This window comes from Crocuta crocuta, unplaced genomic scaffold (genome assembly GCF_008692635.1).
Source record: "Crocuta crocuta isolate KB4526 unplaced genomic scaffold, BGI_CrCroc_1.0 scaffold367, whole genome shotgun sequence".
In the NCBI taxonomy this organism is placed as follows: Eukaryota; Metazoa; Chordata; class Mammalia; order Carnivora; family Hyaenidae; genus Crocuta; species Crocuta crocuta.
Genome location: NW_027527936.1, coordinates 4,811,851 through 4,838,664, shown reverse-complemented (window position 1 = coordinate 4,838,664; position 26,814 = coordinate 4,811,851). Strand labels below are relative to the sequence as shown.

The 26,814-nt window shown below is 37.7% G+C and overlaps 1 protein-coding gene across 1 annotated transcript in view; it reads left to right on the top strand.

Annotated features, from left to right (window-relative positions):
• Positions 1 to 26,814, top strand: part of ZSWIM5 (zinc finger SWIM-type containing 5) — a 69,985-nt gene that overhangs the window by 28,328 nt on the left and 14,843 nt on the right. The window contains exons 5-11 of the mRNA XM_077752184.1: positions 1,158 to 1,337; positions 9,192 to 9,368; positions 11,929 to 12,075; positions 12,579 to 12,716; positions 14,343 to 14,603; positions 14,825 to 14,960; positions 15,832 to 15,989. Coding sequence (XP_077608310.1) covers positions 1,158 to 1,337; positions 9,192 to 9,368; positions 11,929 to 12,075; positions 12,579 to 12,716; positions 14,343 to 14,603; positions 14,825 to 14,960; positions 15,832 to 15,989 — 1,197 coding nt within the window. The remainder of the gene's footprint in view (positions 1 to 1,157; positions 1,338 to 9,191; positions 9,369 to 11,928; positions 12,076 to 12,578; positions 12,717 to 14,342; positions 14,604 to 14,824; positions 14,961 to 15,831; positions 15,990 to 26,814) is intronic.

Genomic DNA, 26,814 nt, shown 5'->3' with positions numbered 1-26,814 from the left:
TGTTTTGGGGCACCAGGGTGGTTCAGTTGGTTGAGTGTCTGACTTTGGCTCAGATCATAATCTCACAGTTCATGGGTTCAAACCCCGAGTCAGGCTCTCTGCTGTCATGCAGAGCCTGCTTAGGATCCTCTATCTCCCTCTCTCTCTGCCCCTCTCCTGCATGATCCTCTATTTCCTCTCTCTCTCTTTCTAAAATAAATAAGTTTTTTTCTTTTAAAAAAAAAAGGTAGTTATTTTTATGCTCTCAGTTTTACAGTTGAGGGATATGAATTTCAGAAAGTCCAAGGTCAACTAACCGAAAATTGAAACCTTTTCTGAGCACTCCCTTCTGATCCCTGCCCTTGTGCTAAGTGCCCTTCCTCTATGTTGCTGTTGTACCCATATCTTTATCTTAACACTTATCATATTCAAATGACATTATGTGTATCTATCTATTTCCCCCATTTAGTCAGCTCTTCAAGGGTTAGAACAATGTCTTATCACCAGTAGGAGAAAAAGCCTCAAACATAGAAAACTCTCAATAAATATATGTTGGACTGCAAATCTGAGCTCAGAATTCAAGCCAAAATCTGTTTTGTTCATCATTATAGGCACACATCCAGATATCCAGGAAGGATATTTAAGTAAGCTTTGAGAAGGAAAAATAAGCCATTTCTAAAAACTTTAGCAGATTTGTTTTTTGTTTTGTTTTGTTTTTGAGAGAGAGCATGTGTGTGAGCTGGGGAGGGGCAGAGGGAGTGGGAGAGAGAACCCTAAGTAGGCTCCAGGCACAGCCTGGAGTCTGACACAGGGCTTAATCTCACAACTCTGAGATGAGATCATGACCTACGCCAAAATCAAGAGTCAGACACTCCTACCAGCATGGAGCATGCTTGCAATTCTCTCTCTCCCCTTCTCTCTCTGCCCCTCCCCCATTTGTGCTGTCTCTGCCTCTCTCAAAATAAATAACTTTTAAAAAAATTATTAAAAAAAAAGGTTAGATGCTCAACCAACTGAGCCACCCAGGTGCCCCAACAGATTTGATTTTTTATATTTAGAAAAGCTGATGTTTTGGAAACTTTTCCTACCACTAAAAATGGAAGAGAAGAATAGACTGAAAAAGTAAAACTTAACATACATCAGAGGATATCAAGAATGTTGGTTGCTTTATTTTCCAGGGGCCTTATGGGTATGCATCATTTTAAACCCACACTGCAAACTGGAAGAAAAATCCTGTTGGCTGCAACAACTGCAGAGGTGGAGTGACCTGGATGTCTGTCCCCTGGAGGATGGGAACTATGGGCATGAGTTGCCCAACATCACCAATGCACTTCCCCAGAATGCCAGTCACAGCCCAGGTGAGCCATATATCCTTCTACGGTCTTTGTGCCTGGAGCTCCCAAAGGTGGAAGGGTAAAGTGCTAGAAAAAAGGTGGCTGGACAGTTGTCTGTCAGTATTGTCATCCTCAATAAGAAAAGCCTATCCTTTTGTTTGTCTTGAATACCAATCCTTAAATAAGGGTAAACTTTTATCTTTGACATTGTAGATGTCAAAAAGACATGCTGTCTTTTTCCATATCTAAAGTGTCCTTACAGTGCCCAGCATAAATTCCTAGAGTCCTCTGCATGAATCCTCTTTACCTTTTAAGTTCATTATGACTAAGGGATCTTGGCCTCAGTTGGGGTTGGTTTTAGCTCAGAAGACCTACCTGAAGAGTAGAATGGAAGGCCTGCAAAACACAGGTTTTAAGATGTCCTGACAATTGTTTTTCTTACTTTTCTGTTTTCCTCAAATGTTTTTGTATAGCAGATAGCTAGGATGGATTATCTTCCCAAATTACTGCTAAGACTCTTGGCCCCTTTTAAGACAAATCCAGTACAGTGATACTGTACCCTCTACCTTTTGAGCCCATTGGCCTATGAAGATCACTGAGCATCAGTATTCACATCAGTTTTTAGTTCATCTAACTCAAGCTATTTGCTGTTGGCAACTGATTGCTCTTTTGTCCATTGGGAACCTTTATTGATAGGGGATTTTTTTCACACAATGATTTTACATGTGGGTCACTTCTATTTTAAGTGATAAATCTGGTATTTTTAATATCAAGGAGAAAATAATTTAAATTGTTCTTGCCAGGTTTTATCTAGTGTCTCATAACTGATTGTTAAGTATATTCAAGGCAACTAAGGTAACAAGAGGTGAAAAGGCTACAGTTTTGCCATTTCTTTAAGCTAGGCTTTACTCACACCATCTAACCTCCACAACACACCATCCCTTTAGTATTGGCTTTAGATTGTCATAGAGAATCAAATACTTGTAAAGACATGCCTCCATTTTGGCAGCTTCTTCCTTATCAAATAGGTTATTTGTTGTTACTGATTCTCAGAATATTGCTTCTTCTGCAGTCTTCTTAAGTTGTGGCTGATTTAGCTCTCATGTCTTTTCACCTAATGGATCAATAGGGATCCCATTTATTCTTAATTTTTTTTTTAGCATTTATTCAGTTTTGAGAGACAGAGAATGAGTGTGGAAGGGGCAGAGAGAGAGGGAGACACAGAATCTGAAACAGGCTCTGAGCCATCAGCACAGAGCCTGATGTGGGGCTCGAACCCACAAACTGTGAGATCACGACCTGAGCTGAAGTCGGACGCTTAACTGACTGAGCCACCCAGGCTCCCCAATAGGGATCCCATTTATTCTTCATTGCCATTTCTATATCATTATCCTTTCCTTCTTCCCAAAATACCCACCAGCTTTAAAGTTAATGTCATCAAAATATGCTATCTGCTACCCTTCTGATTTGGGTCATTTGTAGACCTCTGAGTCAGTCCCCTCGATTCCTTGAAGATTTTTGGCTGTTCTCTGCTCTCTGTCACCACTTATATTGGAATTCTTGATGATTTCAGAAGCCACACAGATGACCCTTCCAATATTCTAGTCTCTCAATTCTTTGACCTCCTTTCTTTTAGTAGTCTTGTCTACCACCATAATTGAGCCATGCCAACCCAAGATCATACCCTAAGCCTTGTCATTACCAATAACTATACCTTCTTCATAATCTAAATTTCAGGCAGCTCTAATTACCATCATCAGTCTTGCTAGTTTATTTTCTCTAGTATCCCAGTTTCTTTTTTTTTTTTTTTTTAATTTCTAGGAGAGAGAGAGAGACAGCATGAGCAGGGGAGGGTCAGAGAGAGAGGGAGACACAGACTCCAAAATAGGCTCCAGGCTCTGAGCTGGCAGTCAGCACAGAGCCCGACGTGGGGCTCGAACCCACAAACCGCGAGATCATGACCTAAGCGAAAGTCGGACGCTCAACCAACTAAGCCACCCAGGCGCCCCTCTAGTATCCCAGTTTCAATAATTCTTTAACTCACTAGGAATTTCGATCCTACCACATATTCATTTTCCTGGTAGCCTCGTTTTCCTCCTTATCCAGGTTAGATTCCTTGGTGCATCATTATAATTACTCCTGCACATACATATTCAATCTCCTTTTTCCCTTTATTTTGTTCATAGAGCAAAACACTAACTTTAGTAGCTAAGTCTAACTCTCTAATTCCTCAGTGCTCACACCCACATAGCTGAACATAATGAAGAGAAACATAAGTATAGTCACTGGTTTTACTTTATGACTAGTGATTTCAAACGGGTTCATAGTACTGTCCAGACATCCACCACATTTCCCTAATCTATGCTTATTTCACTCTTTTAAATTACTGTTTCATGCCATCTTTTCCTGAAAACTATATCTCCCACTCCCCAACTCCCCTCTTCCTCACATTCAGCTGATAGCCTTGCTTCTCATTCACTGAAAGTATAGGAGCAATCACAAGAGAACTTCCAAGAGTTTCTCATCTGCCTCTGTCTGTGACCAACGTCATCTTCTTCCCCTGTTTTTAGTTGTGCTTCTAAGTCTAAGCCCTCTACTTATTCTCAAGTATCTATTTCATCTTTTTTATCCAGGATATCAATTCAGGAATTATCACCTCTTTCACCGGCTTCACAGTTTTTTGTGGATTATTCCTATGAGAGTATACAAATACATTGCTTTATCTCTTATGACAAAACAAAACAGAACAAAACAAAACAAAACACAGAACACACTCATGTTGTTCCCACGTGCTTCTCTGACTACCATCCTGTTTCTCTGAGGTAGTAGAAATAAGTAGTAGAAGGAACAAAATTATTTTAAAAGAATAGTATATATTTATATCTCTACTTCTGCTCATATTCTCCCTTGAACTCCCTCTAGTCAGCTTTCATCCTCCACTACTGAAACTGCTCTTGTATGGGTCACTGTTGTTAACCATGGCCAAATCTAGTGGTTGATTTTTGGTCATAATCTTGCTTGACCTGTCAGTAGTATTTGTTACAATTGTTTACTTTCTCATCAGAACACATTTTTCATCTTATTTCCAAGATACTACTCTTGGTTCTGCTCTTACTTCATTGGTTCCTCCTTCTCAGTCTCCTTTACTGTCTCCTCCCCACTTCCTAACCTAAAATGTTAGAGTGTGTAGGGTTCAGTCATCAAACAACTACTCTCTGTATACATACTCCTGGTGATTGCATTGTTTTAATAATCATCTGTATACCAACAACTCCCAGATTTGTATCTCCTTGACCAGATTTTTCCTCTCAACAACTCTAGACTTGTATGTTCAACAGCCTTTTCAATATCTCCACTTTGATATTAGTAGCCATCTCAGTAGGATTTCTTACCTATTCAGTCCCACCCAAACCTGTTCCTCCTATAGTCTTCCCTATCTCCATATATGGTAAATCCACATTAAAAACCATGGAGCCCTTCTTGATTTTTTTTTTCTCTCTCACTCCAGATCTATTCCACGAGCAAAGCCTATTGCCTTTACCTTCAGAATATATCCAGAATCTATATATTCTTATTTCTACTGCTTATTACTCTGGCCAAGTTGCCATCATCTTTCACAAATTATTGGATGGACTTCTTAACTGCTCCTCCTGCTTCTGCCCTTCTACCTTATGGTCTGTTCTCAATATTGCTTATGTTATTGCATACTATTCTCCAATTATCCTTTTTTTTTTTTTTTAGTTTTATTTTTTTACTTTTTTCTTTCATAGTTTATTGTCAAGTTGGATTCCATATAACACCCAGTGCTCATCCCAGCAAGTACCCTCCTCTATGCCCATCACTCCCCTTCCCCTCTCCCCCTCCCATCAGCCCTGAGTTTGTTTTCAGTATTCAAGAGTCTCTCATGGTTTGCCTCTCTCCCTCTTCCCAAATGTTTTTCCCCTTCTCCTCCCCCATGATCCTCCATTTAGTTTCTCCTAATCCTCCTATAAATGGAAGCATATGATATCTGTCTTTCTCTGCCTGACTTATTTCACTCGGCCTAACACCCTCAAGTTCCATCCACGTTGCTACACATGGCCAGATTTCATTCTTTCTCATTGCCATGTAGTAATCCATTGTATAGATAAACCATGTCTTCTTGATCCATTTGTCAGTTGATGGACACTTAGGCTCGTTCCATGATTTGGCTATTATTGAAAGTGCTGCTATGAACACTGGGGTACATGTGCTTTTATGCATCAGTGCTTCTGATAAATTGAATAAATTCCTAGCAGTGCTATTGCTGGGTCATAGGGAAGTTCTATTGTTAATTTTTTGAGGAACCTCCACACTGGTTTCCAGAGGGGCTGCACGAGTTTACATTCCCACCAACAGTGTAGGAGGGTGCCCGTTTCTCCACATCCTCACCAGCATCTATAGTCTCCTCATTTGTTCATTTTAGCCACTCTGACCGGCGTGAGGTGGTATCTAAGTGTGGTTTTGATTTGTATTTTCCCTGATGATAAGGGACGCTGAGCATCGTTTCATGTGTCTGTTGGCCATCTGGATGTCCTCTTCGGAGAAGTGTCTGTTCATGTCTTCTGCCCATTTCTTCACTGGATTATTTGTTTTTCAGAACAATATACGTATCATAGGAATTCCATAAGAAGAAGAGAGAGGGAAAGTGCTGAAGGAGTACTTGGACAAATTATAGCTGAAAACTTCCCCAGTCTGGGGAAGGAAACAGACATTGAAATCCAAGAGGCACAGAGAACTCCCCTTAGATGTAACTTGAATCAGTCTTCTGCATGACATATCATAGTGAAACTGGCAAAATATAAGGACAAAGAGAGGATTCTGAAAGCAGCTAGGGAGAAAAGGGCCCTAACATAAGGGAGACCTATCAGAGTAGTTACAGACCTGTCTACTGAAACTTGGCAGGCCAGAAAGGAATGGCAGGAGATCTTCAATGTGATGAACAGAAAAAGTATGCAGCCAAGAATCCTCTAACCAGCAAGCCTGTCATTCAGAATAGAAGGAGAGACAAAAGTCTTCCCAAATAAACAAAAATTGAAAGAATTCATCACCACTAAACCAGCCCTACAAGAAATCCTAAAGGGGACTGTATGAGGGAAATGTTGCAAGGAACACAAGATACCAGAGACACCACAAGCATGAATCCTAAGGGAACACAATGATTCTAAACCCATATTTTTCGATAATAACACTGAATGTAAATGGACTATATGCTCCAATCAAAATACATAGGGTAGCAGAATGGATAAAAAAACAAAATCCATCTATTTTCTGTCTACAAGAGACTCATTTTAGACCTGAGAACACCTTCAGATTGAAAGTAAGAGGATGGAGAAATATCTATCATGCTACTGGAAGTCAAAAGAAAGCTGGAGTAGCAGTCGCTATACTCATATCAGACAAACTTTAAAGTAAAGGCAGTAACAAGGGATAATAATAATTACAGGGTCTATCCATCAGGAAGAGATAACAATTATAAATGTCTACACTAATTATCCTTTTAAAAAGTGGGCCGTACTATATACCTTCAGCAGTTCAGAGCCCTCTAGTGGCTTCTCATCTTTCACTTATGGCCTGTAAGGCCTTCCGTGATCTGGCTTGCTAGTATCTCTCTTACCTCATCTGCTATGATTTCCCTGCTTGCTCATTCTATTCTAAATACACTTACTCCTCGCTGCTCTCAAACATTCCACATATGCCCCCACATCAGGATTTAGCATTTGCTATTACTTTTGCCTGGAATACTCTTCCCTTAGTTATGTCTAAGGTTTGCTCTTCAGTTCCTTGAGGTTTCTGTTCTTTTTTATTTTTTTTTAATTTTTTATAGTTTAGTTTTGAGACAGAGAGACAGAATACGAGCGGGGGAGGGGCAGAGAGGGAGGGAGACACAGAATCTGAAAGCAGCTCCAGGCTCTGAGCTGACAGGACAGAACCCAATGTGGAGCTCGAACCCATGAACCATGAGATCATGACCTGAGCCAAAGTCAGGCACTTAACTAACTGAGCCACCCAGGTGCCCCAAGGTTTCTGTTCTTATTAGAGATCATTCTGTATAAAAAAAAAAATAAGGGTGCCTTGGTGGCTCAGTTGGTTAAATGTCTGACTTCGGCTCAGGTCATGATCTCACAGTTCATGGGTTTGAGCCCCACATCGGGCTCTGTGCTGACAGCTCAGAGCCTAGAGCCCACTTCAGATTCTGTGTCTCCCTCTCTCTGTCTCTCCTCCCACTCCATGTTCTCTCTCTCTCTCTCTCAAAGACAGATAAAGATTTTTTTTTTCAATTTAAAACAGTAACCCCCACCCAACACTAGCTTGCCTTGCTACTTAATCCTGCTTTAGTCTTTTCCATAGCACTCATAACCGTCTGATATATCTGATACACTATATGTTTATTCAACTGTCTCTGTCCACTTAAATGTAAAGGCCTGCAGTACCTGGGTGGCTCAGTTGGTTAAGCGTACAACTCTTGATTTTGGCTCAGGTTATGATCTCACAGTGCATGGGATTGAGCCCTGCATCAGGGCAGAGCCTACTTGGTATTCTCTCCCTCACACTCTGTTCTTCCCTTGCTTGTGCTCTCTCTCTCTCTCTCAAAATAAATAAATGAACTTAAAAAAAAATGAAGTCCCATAAAGACAGGGACTTTATATATCCTTAGCACCTGGAACAAGTACCTGCCATGTAGTAGGCACTTATTGTTTGCAGACTTAATGAATATTGGGAGCCTAATCCCCATTGTGAGCTGAGCAGACCCAAGGTAGAGTCTCAGTTCAGGAAGAGAGGTGCTTAGACTGTAGCCAGTAGAAGGTACATTGTGCTTCTACTGAGGGACAACATGAAAGAGAAGACATTTCAGTAGATACGGTCAGTGCTATTCTAATTTAATCATCCAATCCCATACTCTCTGGGATATATCAAATTCTGAAGAAACTACTATGTTCTAAGGACTTTGCTTAGTGAATAAATATGTTCATTTCTTTCATGTTCATTCTGAATCCTCTGGCTTTCCCTCCCAGATTTTTTGCACAGGCTCAGTGGATATACCCCCTCATTTGGGCTTCTGGAAATACCTGCATAGTACTTTAACCCTTGATCCCAAAATAATTACATCTGCCCTTAATCTGGCAGAGAGTCAATTAAATAATCCTTTATGGTGTATTTATTTCCTTAAATGTAATTGCTATGAATCCTTCGATATCCACACAATTTGTGACAGTGTGTCTTTCACGTGGTCTTCCTATATACCATCCTAAGCTGTTTTGGTTTCCTTGCAACCCTTTTCCTGAAGAGATATGGCATAGTAAGATTCCATGTTAATTAGTCTTGTCAGCATCAGTTTTTCATATTAGAGAACAAGGCTGTAAGCCTATAGATAACAGTATGATAAAGGGACCAGAATACACGGGGCTTCAGCTCTTTTTCAGCTTTTAATATCAATTACATGGAAGTCCTTAGTCTGATAAGGGTCATGCTGTAAATGAGACAGGTTATAAATTGCCCAGGGAGATTACCTAACTACTTCTCTCTTATTCTGATTTCTATAGAAGCAGTTTGTGTCCTTGTAATTGAGCAGCTGGGCACCACAGTCCCTCTCTTTCATGTGGCTGTTGGTCCTAGGAGAAATTGGTCTTCTGCAGAGGTAGAAAGACAGCCATAGATTTCTGTAGAAAAGTTCTTCCCATAGAGGACAGGCAAATTAAGGGCTATCCAAGAAAGAGACAGCAACTAGACAGATGGTAGAATGGCTGCTCTCACCAACCACAAACTATTCTTCTCATCCTCCCACTCTGATGAAGACATATAAGAATTAGAACTTCAGATTGTCTGTCATTGAACTGCTGCATTTCTTTCTTTCCCCAGACTCCTTATCCAGACCAAGACGAACAGTGTTCACTAGAGCCATCGAGGGCCGTGAATTACATTGGCAGGACAGCCATTTACAGCGAATAATAAGCAGCGATATATATACAGCTCCTGCCTGCCAGCAGGAAAGCGAGAGACTACTGTTTAATTCCCAAGGCCAGCCACTTTGGCTTGGTAAGTGTACCTCTCCTGTGAGAATTTCAGAGCCAAGTCTTAACTCCTGCCAGGCCAGAACTGCATAGGTGCTGGCAACACAACTACAATTTAGACAGATCTTTTGGGGCCTTAATTAGGGACTCAGGGTATTTATGTGAAGACTCAGCCGTTTGCATGTATGCTTAGCTGAGGTATAGTGACTTCAAAAAGAGGAATTGGTATTCTGTTTCCTGAGTTTTAGGAAGGGAAAGGAGTCAGTAAATCTCAAAGAGTACTAATAAAACCAGTATAAAAAACTAATAAAACTGAGCTTAAACTTAAACTTCAGTTCATAAGCTCTTAGTCAACATTTGCTGAGAACAGTATAATCTACTCTGAAATTAATATGTTTTGCTAAAAAGGCACTAACTTTGAAACTTAAATTACCCTATGATAGTATCTAAGGTGTTACCTGCATTTGTTACCAAGCTGTCTTCCTTTCCTCCTTTCTACCTTTCCTTCCCTCCTTCATCATAAAGGAACAGACCTGATCCATTGTGGGTTTAAACCTTCCTCTGGCTGTCTTGTCAGTCTCTTCTTGACTTTATCATAGGATGCCCATTTCAAAACAGACACTTTTTTTTAAAATTCTCATTTTCTGAGTCTTATAACAATGACATACATTTTTATATCTTCTCCCAATTCCCTATCTTTATCCTTCACCCTTTATCTTTGTCTTTCTCAAGATCTTTCTGAATATGCATATATGTCCCTATCTCTCTCTTGAAAGCCTTGGCCAAACTCCCTGTGGGCCACTACCCAAAGTCTCCTTTGGTCATCTTTCCTCTTTGATCCAACACTTTAAAACATAAATCTAACAAGAATGTGAAAATATATACACTTCATCAGTAAACAAAGATGAAAATCAAAACAAAACTGAATTACCATTTTTTGATTGTTGAATGGTCAGAGACTTTTTTAAATTTTATTTCTTTATTTTCAGAGAGACAGAGAGAACAAGCAGGGGAGGGGCAGAGAATCCCAAGCATGCTCCATAGTCAATGCAGAGCCCAATGTGGGGCTCAGACTCACAAACTGTGAGATCATGACCTGACTGAAACCAATATTCAGTTGCTTAACCAACTGAACCACCCAGGCGCCCCAGAGATTTTTAAAATAAAGATAATTAGTTTATGGTGTGGGAAAGGTTTCATGGAGATAGTTACTCTCATTTCCTACTGGTAGGAATATAAATGCTTGTAGCCCATCTGAAGGGTATTTCAGTAACACTGATCAAAAGCTGTTTAAATACATTCATACCGTTTGATCCAGGAATTCTACATCTAGGAACTTTTCCTGAGCTATAATAAACTAAGAATGTTTGTAAAGCTAGAGGTTTTATTACAGCATGGATATAAGTAATGTATAGATGAGAAAAATTGGAAACAATCCAAATGTCCAACAATAGGAGATTGATTGGCTCAAGGGACAGTGTACATATATTCAGAGAAATTATATATAAGCATTTTTAATGTTATAGAAATATATTTTATGATATAGAAATATTTTACAATATGTTACTCAGTAGAAAAACTCAGTTATAAAACAATAAATATCATCCCCTGTATGTATATACACACGCATACATATACACAAAACTAAAAACAATGGCTATGTCTGATTTTTATTTTATATTTTGCTTATCTGTTTTTTCAAATTTTCTGCAATTATTTCTATAATTTTCAATGTTATCTTTAAAAGAAATCACAAAATGAACCATTAATCTCATTATAATCACTTGCCCATTTATAAGCCTTTGATACTCCTCTGTTATCCTCAAGGTAAATCCAAACTCCTTAATATGGCATTCAGAGCTCTTGACACCCCAGACTCTGCATTTCCAAGCTGTCTGTAGCCACATAACCTAACTCTGCAAAGAACGATTTGCCATACTTGGAACATGCTGTATAGAATTTTTTTGTGTGTTTTTATTTATATACCTTTGCTTATGTTGTTTGCTTATATGTTCCTTTTGCTAGAAATGCCTTTCCCTGTTTTTCTACCTATTTAAAATCTTGCTAGTACTACAAAGTACAGCTCAAATATTTTTTCTCAATCATGTCATTTATTTTTAACTTTTATATGATCTGTTGGTGTATCATTTGTGAGGTCATTGAGGAAGTGACCATTTTTTATTCACCTTTTTACTAACTTTTCTTGGCAAACTAGCTGGCATATAATAGGTTCTCAGGAAATGTAGGATTAATAAATGAATAAGGCCTTTCCCTTTAGGCAGTTAGTTGCTACTTCCATTGGGTTCCTGTAGTACAACTTCACAAAGAGGTACCTACATTTTATTATCCTAGCTGTGCATTCCGTTCTAGGTCATACCACTATACTGAGGCTGCATGGTAGCTCTCTGAAGGTAGTGCCTGTGACTTACTCAATTATATTCTTAAAAGATAAAACATAGGTCTTGGTACACAGTAGATATCAGTTGAATTTTAGGAACTGAGCAAAACACAAACTCCCTTTGTCAAATAGGAATTTTCCTGATTGAAAAACCTAACCCAACCAAAATATTTTCTTCACCTGGTAGAGCATGTGCCTACAGCCTGTGCTCGGGTTGATGCCCTGCGTTCCCATGGTTATCCAAAAGAGGCTCTCAGACTCACAGTGGCCATTATCAATACTCTGAGGTTGCAGCAGCAACGGCAGCTGGAAATCTACAAGCATCAGAAGAAAGGTATAGTGATAAGGGGCCATCTTAACTCCTTAGGCTGGGGCTGATAAGGATCCTTAGGGGCTACAAGGCTTACTATTTTATTTTTGTAAAGTTTCATGGAGTGGCAGTTTCATGGAATTTCAGGTTTTTCTACTTGCTGTGTGGAATGCCTGACTTTGCCTCTATGAATCTCAGGTTTTTTAATCTGCAGAATGGGAATAATAATGCTGGTCTGCCTCCCTCACAGGGTAGTTGGAAGGCCTGGTATAAGATGACTTTTTTAAACTGTAAAACTGTGTTTATATATTTGTGCTATCAGTGAGAAACCTAAATGCAGACCTCAAGACCTTACATCTGGCTGATAAACTTGTGACCAATACTATGAATCCAAGGCAAGACAATGAGGGAAGTTTTTCTTTAAGTCTCAGGGCCAGTGCCTGAAAGAGACTAATGAGGAGACTCAGCAGGGACAGAGAGCTGTGTGTCTCCATCACTTTCTAAAATTTGGATCTGCTTATTTCCAGAACTGTTACAGAGAGGAACCACAACCATCACAAACCTGGAAGGTTGGGTGGGCCATCCACTGGATCCCATTGGCTGCCTGTTTCTCACTTTGACTGAGGCCTGCCGTCTGAACGATGATGGCTATCTGGAAGTGTCAGGTACCGGGGTCAGCCTGAGGAGAGCTAAAACTGCCCTTGGTAGCCCTCTTTTCCCTGCCAGACTCTGTTCTCCATTTCTGCAGCCCTTTTTCTTTTTTCCAAATTGGACTTGCCCTGACTGGTTGCGTTGGGCTTCCTCTCTTTCCCATCTTCCTTTCCCACCCAGTGGACTGGCCCTGTCCTATTCTCCCATTTACCTGGCCAGCCTTCCTTTGCTCCTCTCACTTCTTTTTTTTTTTTTTTTAACATTTATTTATTTTTGAGCAACAGAGCATGAGCAGGGGAGAGGCAGAGAGAGAGAGACACAGAATCCAAACCGGGCTCCAGGCTCCAAGCTATCAGCACAGAACCCAATGGAGGGTTTGAACTCATGAACTGTGAGATCATGACCAGAGCCGAAGTCAGAAGCTTAACCGAACAAGCCACCCAGGCGACCCCATGCTCTTCTAACTTTTAATACCATGAATGCCTAAAGAGAATGATCCAAAGGAAATAGAAGAGTGAGAGGGATTTCAGGAGGCTGAGGCCAAGTCACAGAGCAGTCTTGAAGTGAAAAAAAAGCTTCCAACAAGAAGAGTGTAACCCTTGCAATTTCATAGTACTCGTATTTCCTTTGAACTTTCTTCCTCGTGATGGTTACACACCAATTTTACCAATGAGAACTAGAAGGGAAGAAACTTAGCAGTCTCAAAGTAGCAAGGACCAGAGACAGAACTGGTTTTTCTTTTCTTTATGCCATCACTATATTGTATACATACATCCACTATACTATTTAGCTCACTGCATTACAATTTGTTTACAAGTAATTATCTTACTAGACTGTAGCTTCTTGAAAGCAGAAATTATGACTTATTTGTCTTTGTGATCCCAGCACTTAGTGCAATATGTCTCATTTAAGTTTTCCATAAATACTTACCAGATGAGTAGAGAGATAAAGAAAAGAAACCAAGACTTTAAACCTGTAAAAGACTTTAAACCTTTGCTCTTTTTCTGAAACTAGGAGCCAAGAAGTAGAATATATAAAATAATAACACAGAAGTTGCCATTGTTACAAAAGTAATAGTCTAACTGGATGGATTTGGATTTCTTTGGGTAAAGATACAAGCAGTGGCCCAAGCTAGAGCTGCCCTTATCTTTCCTCTAATTCCCTGAAAGGAAATCATCATCTCTGGTCTCTCTCATCTACACAATGACATTTACATCTTGAAAACCTGAAATGGCACTTGGGATTTATTCACCACTAACATATACTTAAGTCCTTCCATATGCTATGCCCTGGAGATGCATAGGGCAATAAGTTAAAGTTCTTCTCTTTAAGGTGTTCACACTCTAGTAAAAGAGACACAAAACCAGATAATTGTGGTATTACATAATGTGTTAGCAAAAGAGTAATATAAAATCTTCTTCCCCAACTGGTCTAGCCACTTCACATATTGGGAAGGAGGTGAGAATCTTTGTGGCTCTGTATAATCTTTTTTCAGTATATTTCCCTTACTGCTCTGGGGTTCTGGTTCAGTTTCCCGGTGCTATCTGCTGATTTAACTGTATTCCAGAGTGGGAGGGAGAAAGGAGCAGAAAAATCCACAGAACTGACCTAAAGGCCATCTGGTCCCCTATTGCCTTTAGATATGAATGAAAGCAGACCCCCTGTGTACCAGCATGTACCTGTGGCTACAGGCTGCCCAAACAGCCATGAGTCCTACCTGTCATTGGCCCTGGAAGTTGCGCTGATGGGGATGGGTCAACAGAGGGTGATGCCTGAAGGCCTCTACGCACAGGACAAGGTGTGCCGTAATGAGGAGCAGCTCCTAAGTCGACTTCAGGAGCTACAGCTGGACGATGAGCTAGTGAAAACACTGCAGAAACAGTGTATCTTACTACTGGAAGGTAAGTAGAAAAGGACTTTTGTCACAGCGTCTTACTCTGTGGGGAACCTAGAGTCTGTCTAGGAAGACAGACCCTCTCCAACAGAGCACTGTATAGAAACATTTTTTTAAGTGAAAGTTCCCATGGCTAGCAAACATGTGCAAGATCCTACAGCCCAAGTCCAGGTTGGCAAATTAGAAGCATGCAGATAAATAACTGGCCGCCTCATCTTCTTCCTGCAGGGGGCCCCTTCAGTGGTTTAGGAGAAGTCATTCACCGAGAGAGTGTTCCCATGCATACCTTTGCCAAGTATTTATTCTCAGCTCTGCTGCCTCATGATCCAGACCTGTCCTATAAATTAGCCTTACGTGCCATGAGGTAGGTAGCCCTTTCCCAGCCCAGTTGCCTTCATCAAAGAAGTTTCCACTGTGCTTTTTCTTTGTTTACCTCATTTTCTTCTCTTACCCTCTGTCTATTCTATTGGACCTAAAAATATGGACCAAACCTACCCTAAAATGGCTCAGGCACTTTCATATGATATAGGATTCCCATTTGGAATGCCTTGCTGGTGACCCATTTGGCTCCCTGGATGTACTCTTGGTGGGTTGTCTGAGAAAGCCCCTGAGTTTTTAATAGATAGGGAATACACAAGACCTGAGTATCATTGTTCCGGAACCCATTAGGAAGACTGATAATAAGTTTAACCCTTCCATAGCTCAAATGAATCATGGTTCCCAGGCATAGGTCATCAGAAGCATCTGAAGGAAGTAAAATTAAGTGTTTTTACACCAAGACTTTAGAACAGCGAGCTTAGGGCTTTTGAACTGCTTTTTAAATCCACTTGCAATAAGGAGTATTCAGCTTGAGTTCTACATGTGCCCAGGCACTCAACTCACTTACAGTAAAGTATTCTATGTTTTAAGGCCTTTTTTAAAAAAGTTTATTTATTTATTTTGAGAGGGAGGAGCAGGGAGGGGCAGAGAGAGCGAGAATCCCAAGCAGACTCTACACAGTCAGCGCAGAGCCCAATGCAAAGCTCAAACCCATGAACCATGAGATTGTGACCTGAGCCAAAGTTGGATGCTTAACCAACTGAGCCACTCAGGTGCCCCTAAGTTTTAAAACCTTTAAAGCTCTTAGTTAACTCTTTCCTGCCCAGTTCCTCCCGAGCAAAGAACAAATTTCTCTAAGGTGGCTCAGAATGGTAAAGGTCTGGATGGTGGCTGATGACTCTCCCTGGATCTTCTAGGTTACCTGTTCTAGAAAGCTCAACTTCTACAGGAGACACTTCTCACCCTCACCATATGGTATCTGTGGTGCCCAGCCGTTATCCTCGCTGGTTCACGCTTGGACACTTGGAATCACAGCAGTGTGAACTGGCCTCCACCATGCTGACTGCTGCCAAAGGTGAGCATAGATAGACTTTAGCCTCCAGCACCCCCATTATGCTGGCCCAGTCATGGCCTATCAAGGGCTTGGTCTGCAGTCTCCTGAAGAAGAAAAGCTATTCTTGACTACTTAGAGTGACTACTCAAGTGATATACTTGACAACTTAGAATAGATGGCTACTTTGATTGCTGCCATTAGAATGAGCACCTGGGTCCAAGCCAAAGTTTTGCCTTTGTTACTAACTGTGGGATGCTGAGTATGTAGTATGAAATCATCTTTCTAACTTCTAAATCTAACCTTCTGTATGATAGTCACTTCACCTTTGCAATCCTCAGATTCAAAGTCTATAAAATGGGGGTCATTGTCAGCCTCTCAGGGCCATTGGAAGATCCAGTAAAGTAATGACTAAGATAGCTGTAAACTCTTTATAGATATGAGAGTTTGTGATATTTCCAGGGCTCCTTGTCAGAAGATAGGCAGCCCAGAGTAACTCTCAGGTTTTTAAGCTCCCATACCTCCCTGTTAGCTAGGTAGGTTTCATCACAAAGAGGATGAAAATAAGCCCCTGAGAAGCTATAATGAAATACTAGCTAACATGGGTTATGAGTATTTTTATGAGACCAGGAAACTATGGATATTTTAAAGCATTTAAAAAAAATAACTTTAGGGGCGCCTGGGTGGCTTAGTCAGTTAAGCATCCGACTTTCGCTTAGGTCATGATCTCACGGTTCGTGGGTTTGAGCCCCACGTTGGACTCTGTGCTGACTGCCAGCTCAGAGCCTGGAGCCTGTTTCAGTCTGTGACTCCCTCTCTCTCTGACCCTCCCCTGCTCACGCTGTCTCTCTCTCTCTCTCCTAGAAATAAATAAAAAACATTAAAAAAAAAAAAAAAAAGAAACAAGCTTTAAAAAAATAAATAAATAAAAATTAAAAAAATAACTTTATGTTGTATCTTGCTGCCTCAAAAGTACATACTTATTATGCAAAAGGTAAAAGATATAGATAAATCAATATATAAATGATCAATACACCAACACAAAAGCTGAACAAAGGATATGATCAGACAGTTCATAGAAAAGAAGATACAAGTAACTTTTAAACAATTAAAATCCCTGGCCTCCCTTGAGAAATACAAATTAGAATTATCCTGAGATAACATTTTTCACCAGTGTTATAGGCAAAAATCAATAAATTTGATAATAGGCATCTCTGTGGGTATGGGAATGGCAGTGGCATGACATAGAGTGTCAGATTCCAAGCAGGATAGGATGATTACAGATCCAAAATGCTCAATTACAAGAAACACATAGCACAAGAAACACAAAGAAAACTATACCAAGGCACATTATAATCAAATTGCTTAACATCAGTATTAAAAGAGAAAATCTTATTCAAAAGTAACTAGAGAAAAAAGACATTATGTACAAAAGATAAATATGAGAGCACGTTTCTCACTAGAAGCAGTATAAACCAGAAGGAGGTGGAGAAAATTCTTTTTTTTAATGTTTTATTTATTTCTGAGAGTGAGAGAGAGATAACTTGAGCAGGGGAGGGTCTAAGAGAGAGGGAGACATAGAATCTGAAGCAGGCTCCAGGCTCTGAACTAGCTGTCAGCCCAGAGCATGATGCGGGGCTCGAACCCACAAACTGTGAGATCATGACCTGAACCAAAGTCAGACGCTTAACCGACTGAGCCACCCAGGTGCCCCTAAAAGTGGAGAAAATTCTTTAAAGCACTTTTAAAGAATTCTATATCAGTGAAAATATCTCTCAGAAACAAAGGTGAAATAAAAAACTTTTTCAGACAACCTCAGTTGAATTAGAAATCAATAACAAAAAGATATGTGAAAAATCCATCAAATTTGGAGAAATTAAATCACATACCTCCATATAACTCACTGGACAAAGGGGAAAAAACACAAGAAAATTTGAAAATGTTTAAACTGAAGGAAAATTAAAAGAACAGCATATCAAAAATTTTGGAATATAGCTAAAGCTTTACGTAGAAGGAAATTTTGACACCAAATGCCTGTACCTAAAAAGAAGAAAGTTTTCCAATCAGTGATCTCAGCTTCCACCTTAACCAGAAACTAGAAAAAGGAGATACTACCTCACACCTTGTCAGAATGGCTAAAATTAACAATATAGGAAATAACAGATGTTGGTGAGGATGCAGAGAAAGGGGAACCCTTTTGCATTGTTGGTGGGAATGCAAACTGGTGCAGCCACTCTGGAAAACAGTATGGAGGTTGCTCAAAAAATCAAAAGTAGAACTATCCTATGACCAAGCAATTGCACTACTAGGTATACAAAAGGATACAAAAATGCTAATTCAAATGGGCACATGCACCCCAATGTTTATAGCAGCACTATCAACAATACCCAAATTATGGAAAGAGCCCAAATGTCCATTGACTAATGAATGGATAAAGAAGGTATGGTATGTATAGACACACGCGCGCACACACACACACACAATGGAATACTACTTGGCAATGAAAAAGAATGAAATCTTGCCATTTGCAACAACATGGATGGAACTAGAGGGTATTATGCTACATAAAAGATACATGATTTCACTCATACATGGCATTTGAGAAACTCAACAGAACATAAGGGAAGGAAAGGAAAAAGAAGATAAAAATAGAAAAGGAGGCAAACAGTAAGAGACTCTTAAATACAGACAACAGAGGGCTGCTGGAGGGGGGGTGAGGGGAAGGGTTAAATAAGTGACAGACATTTAAAAAGGCACTCTTTGGTATGACCACCGAGTGTCATATGTAAGAGATGAATCATTGAGCTCTACTCCTGAAGCCAAGACTACACTGTATGTTAACTAACTTGAATTTAAATTTTTTTTAACATTTATTTATTGTTGAGAAACAGAAGAAGACAGAGCATGAGTGGGGGAGGGGCAGAGAGAGGCGGGGACACAGACTCCAAAGCAGGCTCCAGGCTCTGAGCTGTCAGCACTTCCCCTGACACCAGGCTCTAACTCACAACCATGAGATCATGACCTGAGCTGAAGTTGGATGCTTAACCAACTGAGCCACCCAGACACCCCTAACTTGAGTTTAAATTTAAAAAAAAAGATCAGATGAAACTCAAAGTAAGCAGAATAAAGGAAATAAAAAAGATCAGAGCCTAAATCAATAAATATAACATAGAAATACAGTAGATAAAATCAATGAAACCAAACACTGTTTGTTTGAAAAGAAAAATAAAATGGAAATCTCTGTCCAGACTGATCAAGTAAAAAAAAGAAGACAAAAATCACCAATCCCAAGAATGAGAAAGGTGACATCACAACAAATTCTAAAGACATAAAAATGATAATAAAAGAATATTATGAAGAATTTTATGTCAATAAACAACATAAATGGACTAATTCCTTGAAAGATACCAACTACCAAAGTTCATTCAAAAATAAATAAAAACAAGCTAGGCATATACCCAAAAGAATTAAAAACATGGAGTCAGACAGATACTGGTATACCACTATTCATAGCAGCATTATTCACAATACCAAAAAGTTGGAAATGTATCTATCAAACAGATAAATAAACAAAATATGACATATACACTCAATAGAATATTAATTTAGCTATTAAAGGGAATGAAATTCTGATACATACTAAGTAAAATAAACCAGACACAAAAGAAGAAATATTCTATGATTCTGATTATGTGAGGTACCTAGAATAGCCACAGCAAAGAAACAGCAGTGAATGGTAAACTAGTGGGCAAACATTTTATTAGGAATAGGATATTTGTGTGATCTCAAAGTATCACTCCACAAAACACTTATCAATCATAAAGGTAAAAAGTGTAATTCTACCACAGAGTAACCTTGCAGACATCACTTGAGTAAAGTGACCACAGTTAATATCACAAATTCAAAGAGGCAGAAAGCAAAATAGAGTAGAAATTCATAGAGACAGAAAGTAGAATACAGAGCCTGGGGAAATTAGTTATTATTTAATGAATATAGAGTTTCTATTTGGAATGATGAAAAAGTTCTGGAAATAGATAGTGGCTATAGTTACACAATGTTGTGAATGAACTTAATATCATTGCATTGTACCCTTAAATGGTTAGAATGGTAAATTTTATGTTACATATATTTTATCACAATAAAAATAAGAGTAAATAGAAATGAATTTCAGACTTGTGGGGATGAGCACTGGGTGTTATGTGGAAACCAATCTGACAATAAACTATTTGTAAAAAAAAAAAAAGAAAAGAAAAAAAAAGAAATGAATTTCAGGGGGAGGGGGGAGATGGGCATGGAGGAGGGCACTTGAGGGGATGAGCACTGGGTGTTATATGGAAACCAACTTGACAATAAACTATTTTTTTTTAATTTTTTAAAAAAAGAAAGAAATGAATTTCAAAAAAAATTGAATTTGTAGTTAAAAACCTTTCCATAAAGAAAAATCCAGGCCTAGTAGGCTTCACTTCTACCAAACATTTAATAAAAACATAACATTTCTGAACAAACTCTTTCAGAAAATTGAAGAGGAAGAAATATTTCCCAGCTCAGTCTATAAAGCCAATATTACTCTGATACCAAAACCAGTCAAAAATCATTATGAGAAAAGAAAACTACAGACTAATATCCTTATGAGTAGAGGTGTAAAATTTTTTTAAAAAATGTTAACAGATTGAATCCAATAATATATTTCAAAAAGATAAAACATCATGACAAAGTCAGGTTTATCTCAGGAATGTAAGGTTAGTTTAACATTCAGTAATCAATCACTGTGATTCACCATAATAATAGAGTAAAAAAGAAAATGCCTGGGTTATTTCATCATTTTAATAATACAAAAAAAAGTGGGGCATCTGTGTGGCTCAGTTGGTTAAGCCATCTGACTCTTGATTTCACCTCAGGTTATGATCTCACAGTTCATGGTTTCAAGCCCTGCGTCAGGCTTTGCACTAACAGTGCAGAGCCTGCTTGAGATTCTCTGTCTCCCTTTCTGCCCTCCCCTGCTCATGCTCTCCCTCTCTTTCTCTCTCTCCCTCTCTCTCTCAAAAATAAGTAAACTTTAAAAAATTACAGAAAAAGCATTTAATAAAATCCAATATTAATTCCTAATAAGAATATTAAAAACTCCTAACAAACTAGGAGAAGAAATAAACTTCCTCAATATGATAAAGGCTATCTAACATACAGCTAACCTTAAACTTAATGATAAAAGATAGAATCCTTTTTTCCTAACATAAGAAACAAAGCAAAGATGTTTGCCTTCCGCTCTTCATTCAACACATACTGGTGCTTCTAGCCAATACAGTTAGACAATACAAAGAAAGAGAAGATAGCTCCGATTAGAAAGGAAGAAGTAAGGGTGCCTGGCTGGCTCATCTGGTGGAGCATGAGACTCTTGATCTCAGGGTTGTGGGTTCAAGCCCCAAACTGGGTGTAGAGATTACTTAAAAATAAAATCTTTTTTAAAAAAGGAATAGGTAAAACTATCTTTATTCTCAGATGACATGCTCATCTATGTAGAAAATCCTATGAAATCTATAAGAAGCTATTAAATTTATAATGAGTTTAGCAAGGTTGCAGGATATAAGATCAGTATACAAAAACCAATATACCAGTGATGAACAATCAGAAGTTGAACTTTAAAAACTATTGTAATGGTATCAAGAAAGTATGAAATACTTTAGAATAAACTAACAAAAATGTTCAAGGCCTATATGATGAAAATCATAAAACACTGTTGAGAGAAATGAAAGAAGACCTAAATAAATTGAAAGACATCCTGTACTTATGAATTAGAAATTTCAATATTGTTGAATGTTGATTTTCTACAAATTGATGTATAGATTCAGTACAATTCCATTCAAAACCTCAACAAGCTTTGGGATATAAATTGATTATCTGATTCTAACATTTGTATGAAAATGCAAAGAACCTACGGTAGCCAAAAACAACTTTGCCAAAGAAAAACAAGTGGTAAGACTAACACTACCCAATTTCAAGACATTATAAAGCTATAGTATCCAGTATAGGATTATTGGTATTAAGATAAACAAACAGATCAATGAAAAAGAATAGTCCCAAGTATACTTCTATGTATGTGGTCAGTTTATTTCAATAAAGGGCAAAGCCTATTCAGTTGAGAAAAAGGATGGTCTTTTCAACAAATGTTACAACATACAGAAAAACTAATTTATGAGGTATTGATGACCTAGATTTAAAAGCCAAAACTATAAAACGTTTAAAAGAAAGCATTAGAAAAATCATTTTTATTTTATATATATATATTTTTTTTTTTAATTTCTAGGAGAGNGCTCTGAGCTGGCAGTCAGCACAGAGCCTGACGCGGGGCTCGAACCCACGAACCGCGAGATCATGACCTAAGCGAAAGTTGGACGTTTAACTGACTAAGCCACCCAGGTGCCCCCATTTTTATTTTATATGAAGCAAAGATTTTGTAGATACAACATTAAGAGTACAATCCATAAAAGAAAAAATTGATAAATTGTTCTTACCAAAATTAAGAACTTTTGCTTTATGAAGTCTCTGTTGAGAATGGAAAGACAAGCAACAGATTGGGAGAAATATTTGCAAATCACATATCTCATAAAGGATTTGCATCTGGAATGTGTAAAGAACTCTCAAAACTCAGTAAGAAAATGAACAATATATTTTTTTAAATGAGCAAAGCCATGAAGAGACACTTCATCAAAAAAGGTATTCTGATGGACAGTAACCACATGAAAAAAATGTTCCATATCGTTCATCCTTAGGGAAATACAATAGAATCACAATAAGAAAATGGCTGAAGTTAAAAAAAAAAAAACATACCAAGGATGTGGAGCAAGTGGAGCTTTCATACACTATAAGCAGGAACATAAGTGGCAAGACCACTTTGAGAAACCATTTTACAATTTCTTAAAAAGTTGAATAGACACCTACACATATGATCCAGCCGTTGCATTCCTAGGTATTACCCAAAAGGAAAGTATATATCTCTAAAAAATCTTCAGCATGAATGTTCATACCAGCTTTGTTTTTAATACCAGCAACTGGAAACAATCCAAACATCTATCCATATGTGAAGGGAAAAACAAACTGTGATATAACCATACAGTGGAATACTACTCAATAATGAAAAGGAATGAACTATTGATACACACTACAACATGGATGAATCTAAAAATAATTATTGCTAAATGAAATAAACCAGACCAAAGGAAAAACTGTGTATCATATTATTCCATTTATATAAAGTTCTAGAAAATGCACACTATCACTATAGTGACAGAAAGATCAGCAGTCTCCTGGGAATGGGAGGTGGGGCAAGCTATGATGGAAGGGGAAGAAGGGATTACCAGGGGTCAAAAGGAAACTTTGGAAGTGATGTATATGTTCATAATCTTGATTGGTGGTGATAGTTTCTTGGAGGTATACATATGTCAAAATTTATCAAATTTTACATTTTAAAATATGCACTAATTATTGTATGTTAGTTATACCTCAATTTTAAAGCTGTAAATGTATAGATAAGTAATGATGGCAACTGATTATAACTCATTGAATAAAATAGATATCCTTGAGTTTTATATGGTATAAACAAATAAATGAATAGAGTGGAATGCCAACTGGTGATTATGGAAGGAATGATGAAATGAGAATATAACATTTGAGGGGAAAAAAGAGAGTATTTATTTGGCAACCATATAATACTTATTAGCCTAGAAACATCAATGGACACTAAAACTAATGGGTGAACATTTGATAAGGGATATTTACATAGTCTCAAATTATCTTTCCACAAAATACTTGGCAATCACAAAGAGAAAATATGTAACTTTACATTAGAGAAACTTGGCAGACATCACTTTAATCAAATGATCACAGTTAACACCATCAGAAATGGATTAAGTCAGATTTATATATATCACCTGTTAGGAAGCTATAAGAACTTGAGGAAACATCAGGCATACCCAGATAGAAGGCCATACTTAGCAAAATAACTAGTCTAATCGACAATGTGTAAAGATCATGAATGTCAAGGGAAGACTGAGTAATTTTCCCAAAATGACGAAGACTAAAGAGACATGACAAATTAAATATGACATATGATCTTGTATGAAATCTGTTTGCTATAAAGTACTTTTCTGGAACAATTAGTGAAACTTGAATAGGATCTGTGGTAGACAGTAGTAATATAACAATATTAATTTCCTTATTTTGATGGTTGTATTGTGGGTATGTAGAAAAGTGTCCTTGTTTGCCAGAAGTGTAGACTACAGTGTTCAGGAGTGATGGGCTGTCAAGTCACATACTTACTTTTGAATGCTTCAAGGGTAAGAAAAGATTTCTCTGTACTATTCTTGAAACATTTCTGTAATTTTGAAATTATTTCAAAATAAAACAAAACATTTTGATAAAACATTGTGTTTGCAAAGATGTGGAGTGAGAGTATAGATTGGCAATTTGGCATATCTGTGAAAATTACAGTGCACATATCCTTCAACCCAGCAATTTCATTTCCAGGATTTTATCTTACAGATGTTATTTGTACAAATGTAAAATTATGTTTGTACTAGGTTTTTCAGTCCAACATTGTGATTGCAAAATATTTGAAACATTCTAAGTACTCATCAATAGGAGACTATGTCCAAAAAATCTTATGTGGAATTCCAGAATCTGAAAAGCTTTGTAAATGCAAACTTTTTTTAAGTTTCACAGCAAAACCTGACCCCGACTGACATTAGGCATTGGTCTCAGCATTCTTAGTCACATACATCTTTGCTGTTCACTGATACTGTGTAGCCTTCTTAGTTTATGTTATTTTCTCCATTTGAGTTTAATTGTCCTGTAAAAATGTCCAGAAAATTGAAGATAAGAATAAGAAGAAATGGAAGCATCTATCATTTTTAGTAGCATAGAAAATAGAGGTAGTGTAGAAACTTGATCCAGGTATGTCTGTGAGTCATCTTACTAAAGAATACGGTGTGGCAATTAACATGACATATGACTTGAAAAAAAGACAAAGTGTTGAAGTTTTACCAGAACAACAATGACCAGAACTAATGAAGAATAGAATATTTTTCAGAGGGCAAAAAATGAAGATGTTGACATGAGCATGATTGAATAGTTTCAACAATGAAGCAATGTGACTATGTCACTGAATGGTTTTTGATCATGAAACGAGCTAGAATATGCCATGAATATCACCTGAACATATTTAAGGTGAGTATAAAATACCAGAATTGATTGCAGAAAGTTAAGAAGCATCATGGTATAAAATATCTGAATACCTATGATGAAGAAACTTCTACTTATCATGAAGTAGATGAAAATTATATTGACAGATTTGTTAAGATACTTTTAATGGATGAAATTAAGTGAAAACCTTAGTCCTAAATGTGTGTACAGTGCTGATTAAACAACTCTGTTCTGGTCTCTATTCTTAAAAAAAAGTAACAATAATTAATGAGCAAACAAGAGATTTTAAGAACTTTAAACACAGATTGACAGTTCTGGGATGTCCCAATGCAGCAGACAGATAAAGTTAGAAAAAGCCAACATCTAAGATGTTTCAGAAGTTGTTCACAATTTGTTAGTGTGTAAACAAAAAATATTTGAATAAGTATTCAAAGAAATATTTTTCTAACTGACTCAATAATCTGTACCAATGATATGAACTCATTGCATACAAACTGGAATGGAAGAAAACCATATTAATTATACTGTTCCTGGACCACTGTTCTACATATACTCCTCCTGAACTTCTTGTGACCAATAAATTTTACTCCTAAATGAAGAGCAAATATAATTTATTTTTTAATTTTTATACTCTATACTTGGCAGCAGCTAACATCCAATACTTCCTAAAAAAGTTATTGTGAAAGTTTGATCAAGCCTCCCTTAATGATGCCATTTACACAGTTGCTGGTGCTTGGAATGATTGATAAATATTCAGCAGAGACTTTGGCTTACAACAATGTTTGAAAGTAAACCTGTAGGTAAAGACTTTGAAGGATTTTGTATCACTACTGAAAAGATAGATAGTCTTACTACTTACCTAAAATTTTATTGACCAAAAGTCTAAATAAGTCAGAGCCTTGCTACTCAAAGTGTGGTCAGTGGACAAGCAGCATCAACATCACCTGGAAGCTTGTTAGAAATACAAATTCCTAGACCCACTGAATTAGAATCTCTGTGGGTGTAGCCCAAGAATCTATATTTTAAACAAATTCTCGAGATGACTTTTATGTTCACTAAGGTTGTAAAGCACTGAAGTGGAGCAATCTGATATAAAAAAAAAAAAAGGTACTGAATATGTTATGTACCTGTTGTACATTCCTTGCAAGATAGAAAAATTGCTAAAATGGTGTAACCCAAATAAGCATGAAGACTAGTAGTGATGACAGTGGTGAAATATAACAGATGGAAAAAATCTCCATAGACAATATGGGGGAAATGCATGAGCACTTAATTGGTCTTGAATAACATGTATTTATCAGTGAAGAGGTTATGGCTGTTTGCTTAATTGAAGACACTGCTTATCTAGAAAACCATATTAATGAGTTATGTTACCCTAGAACTACACATTTTTAAAGGTCATCTATTGTAGTGTTAAAGAATCCCATTCCTGCCCCATCATTAAAATTCAATTCTAATCATTGGTGACAATAATAGCAAACCTGATGAAACCTTTGTCCAACATCCTCAAGAAACCAGATATAGCAAATATCCTCTGCATGCGTATGTAGAGATATTTAGCTTGGTTTTATGTTTTATTGAATGGTTTCTTAGAAATAAAGAGTACCAAGTATTTATAGTCTATATCACCCTATTTCATTGCTATATTGATAAA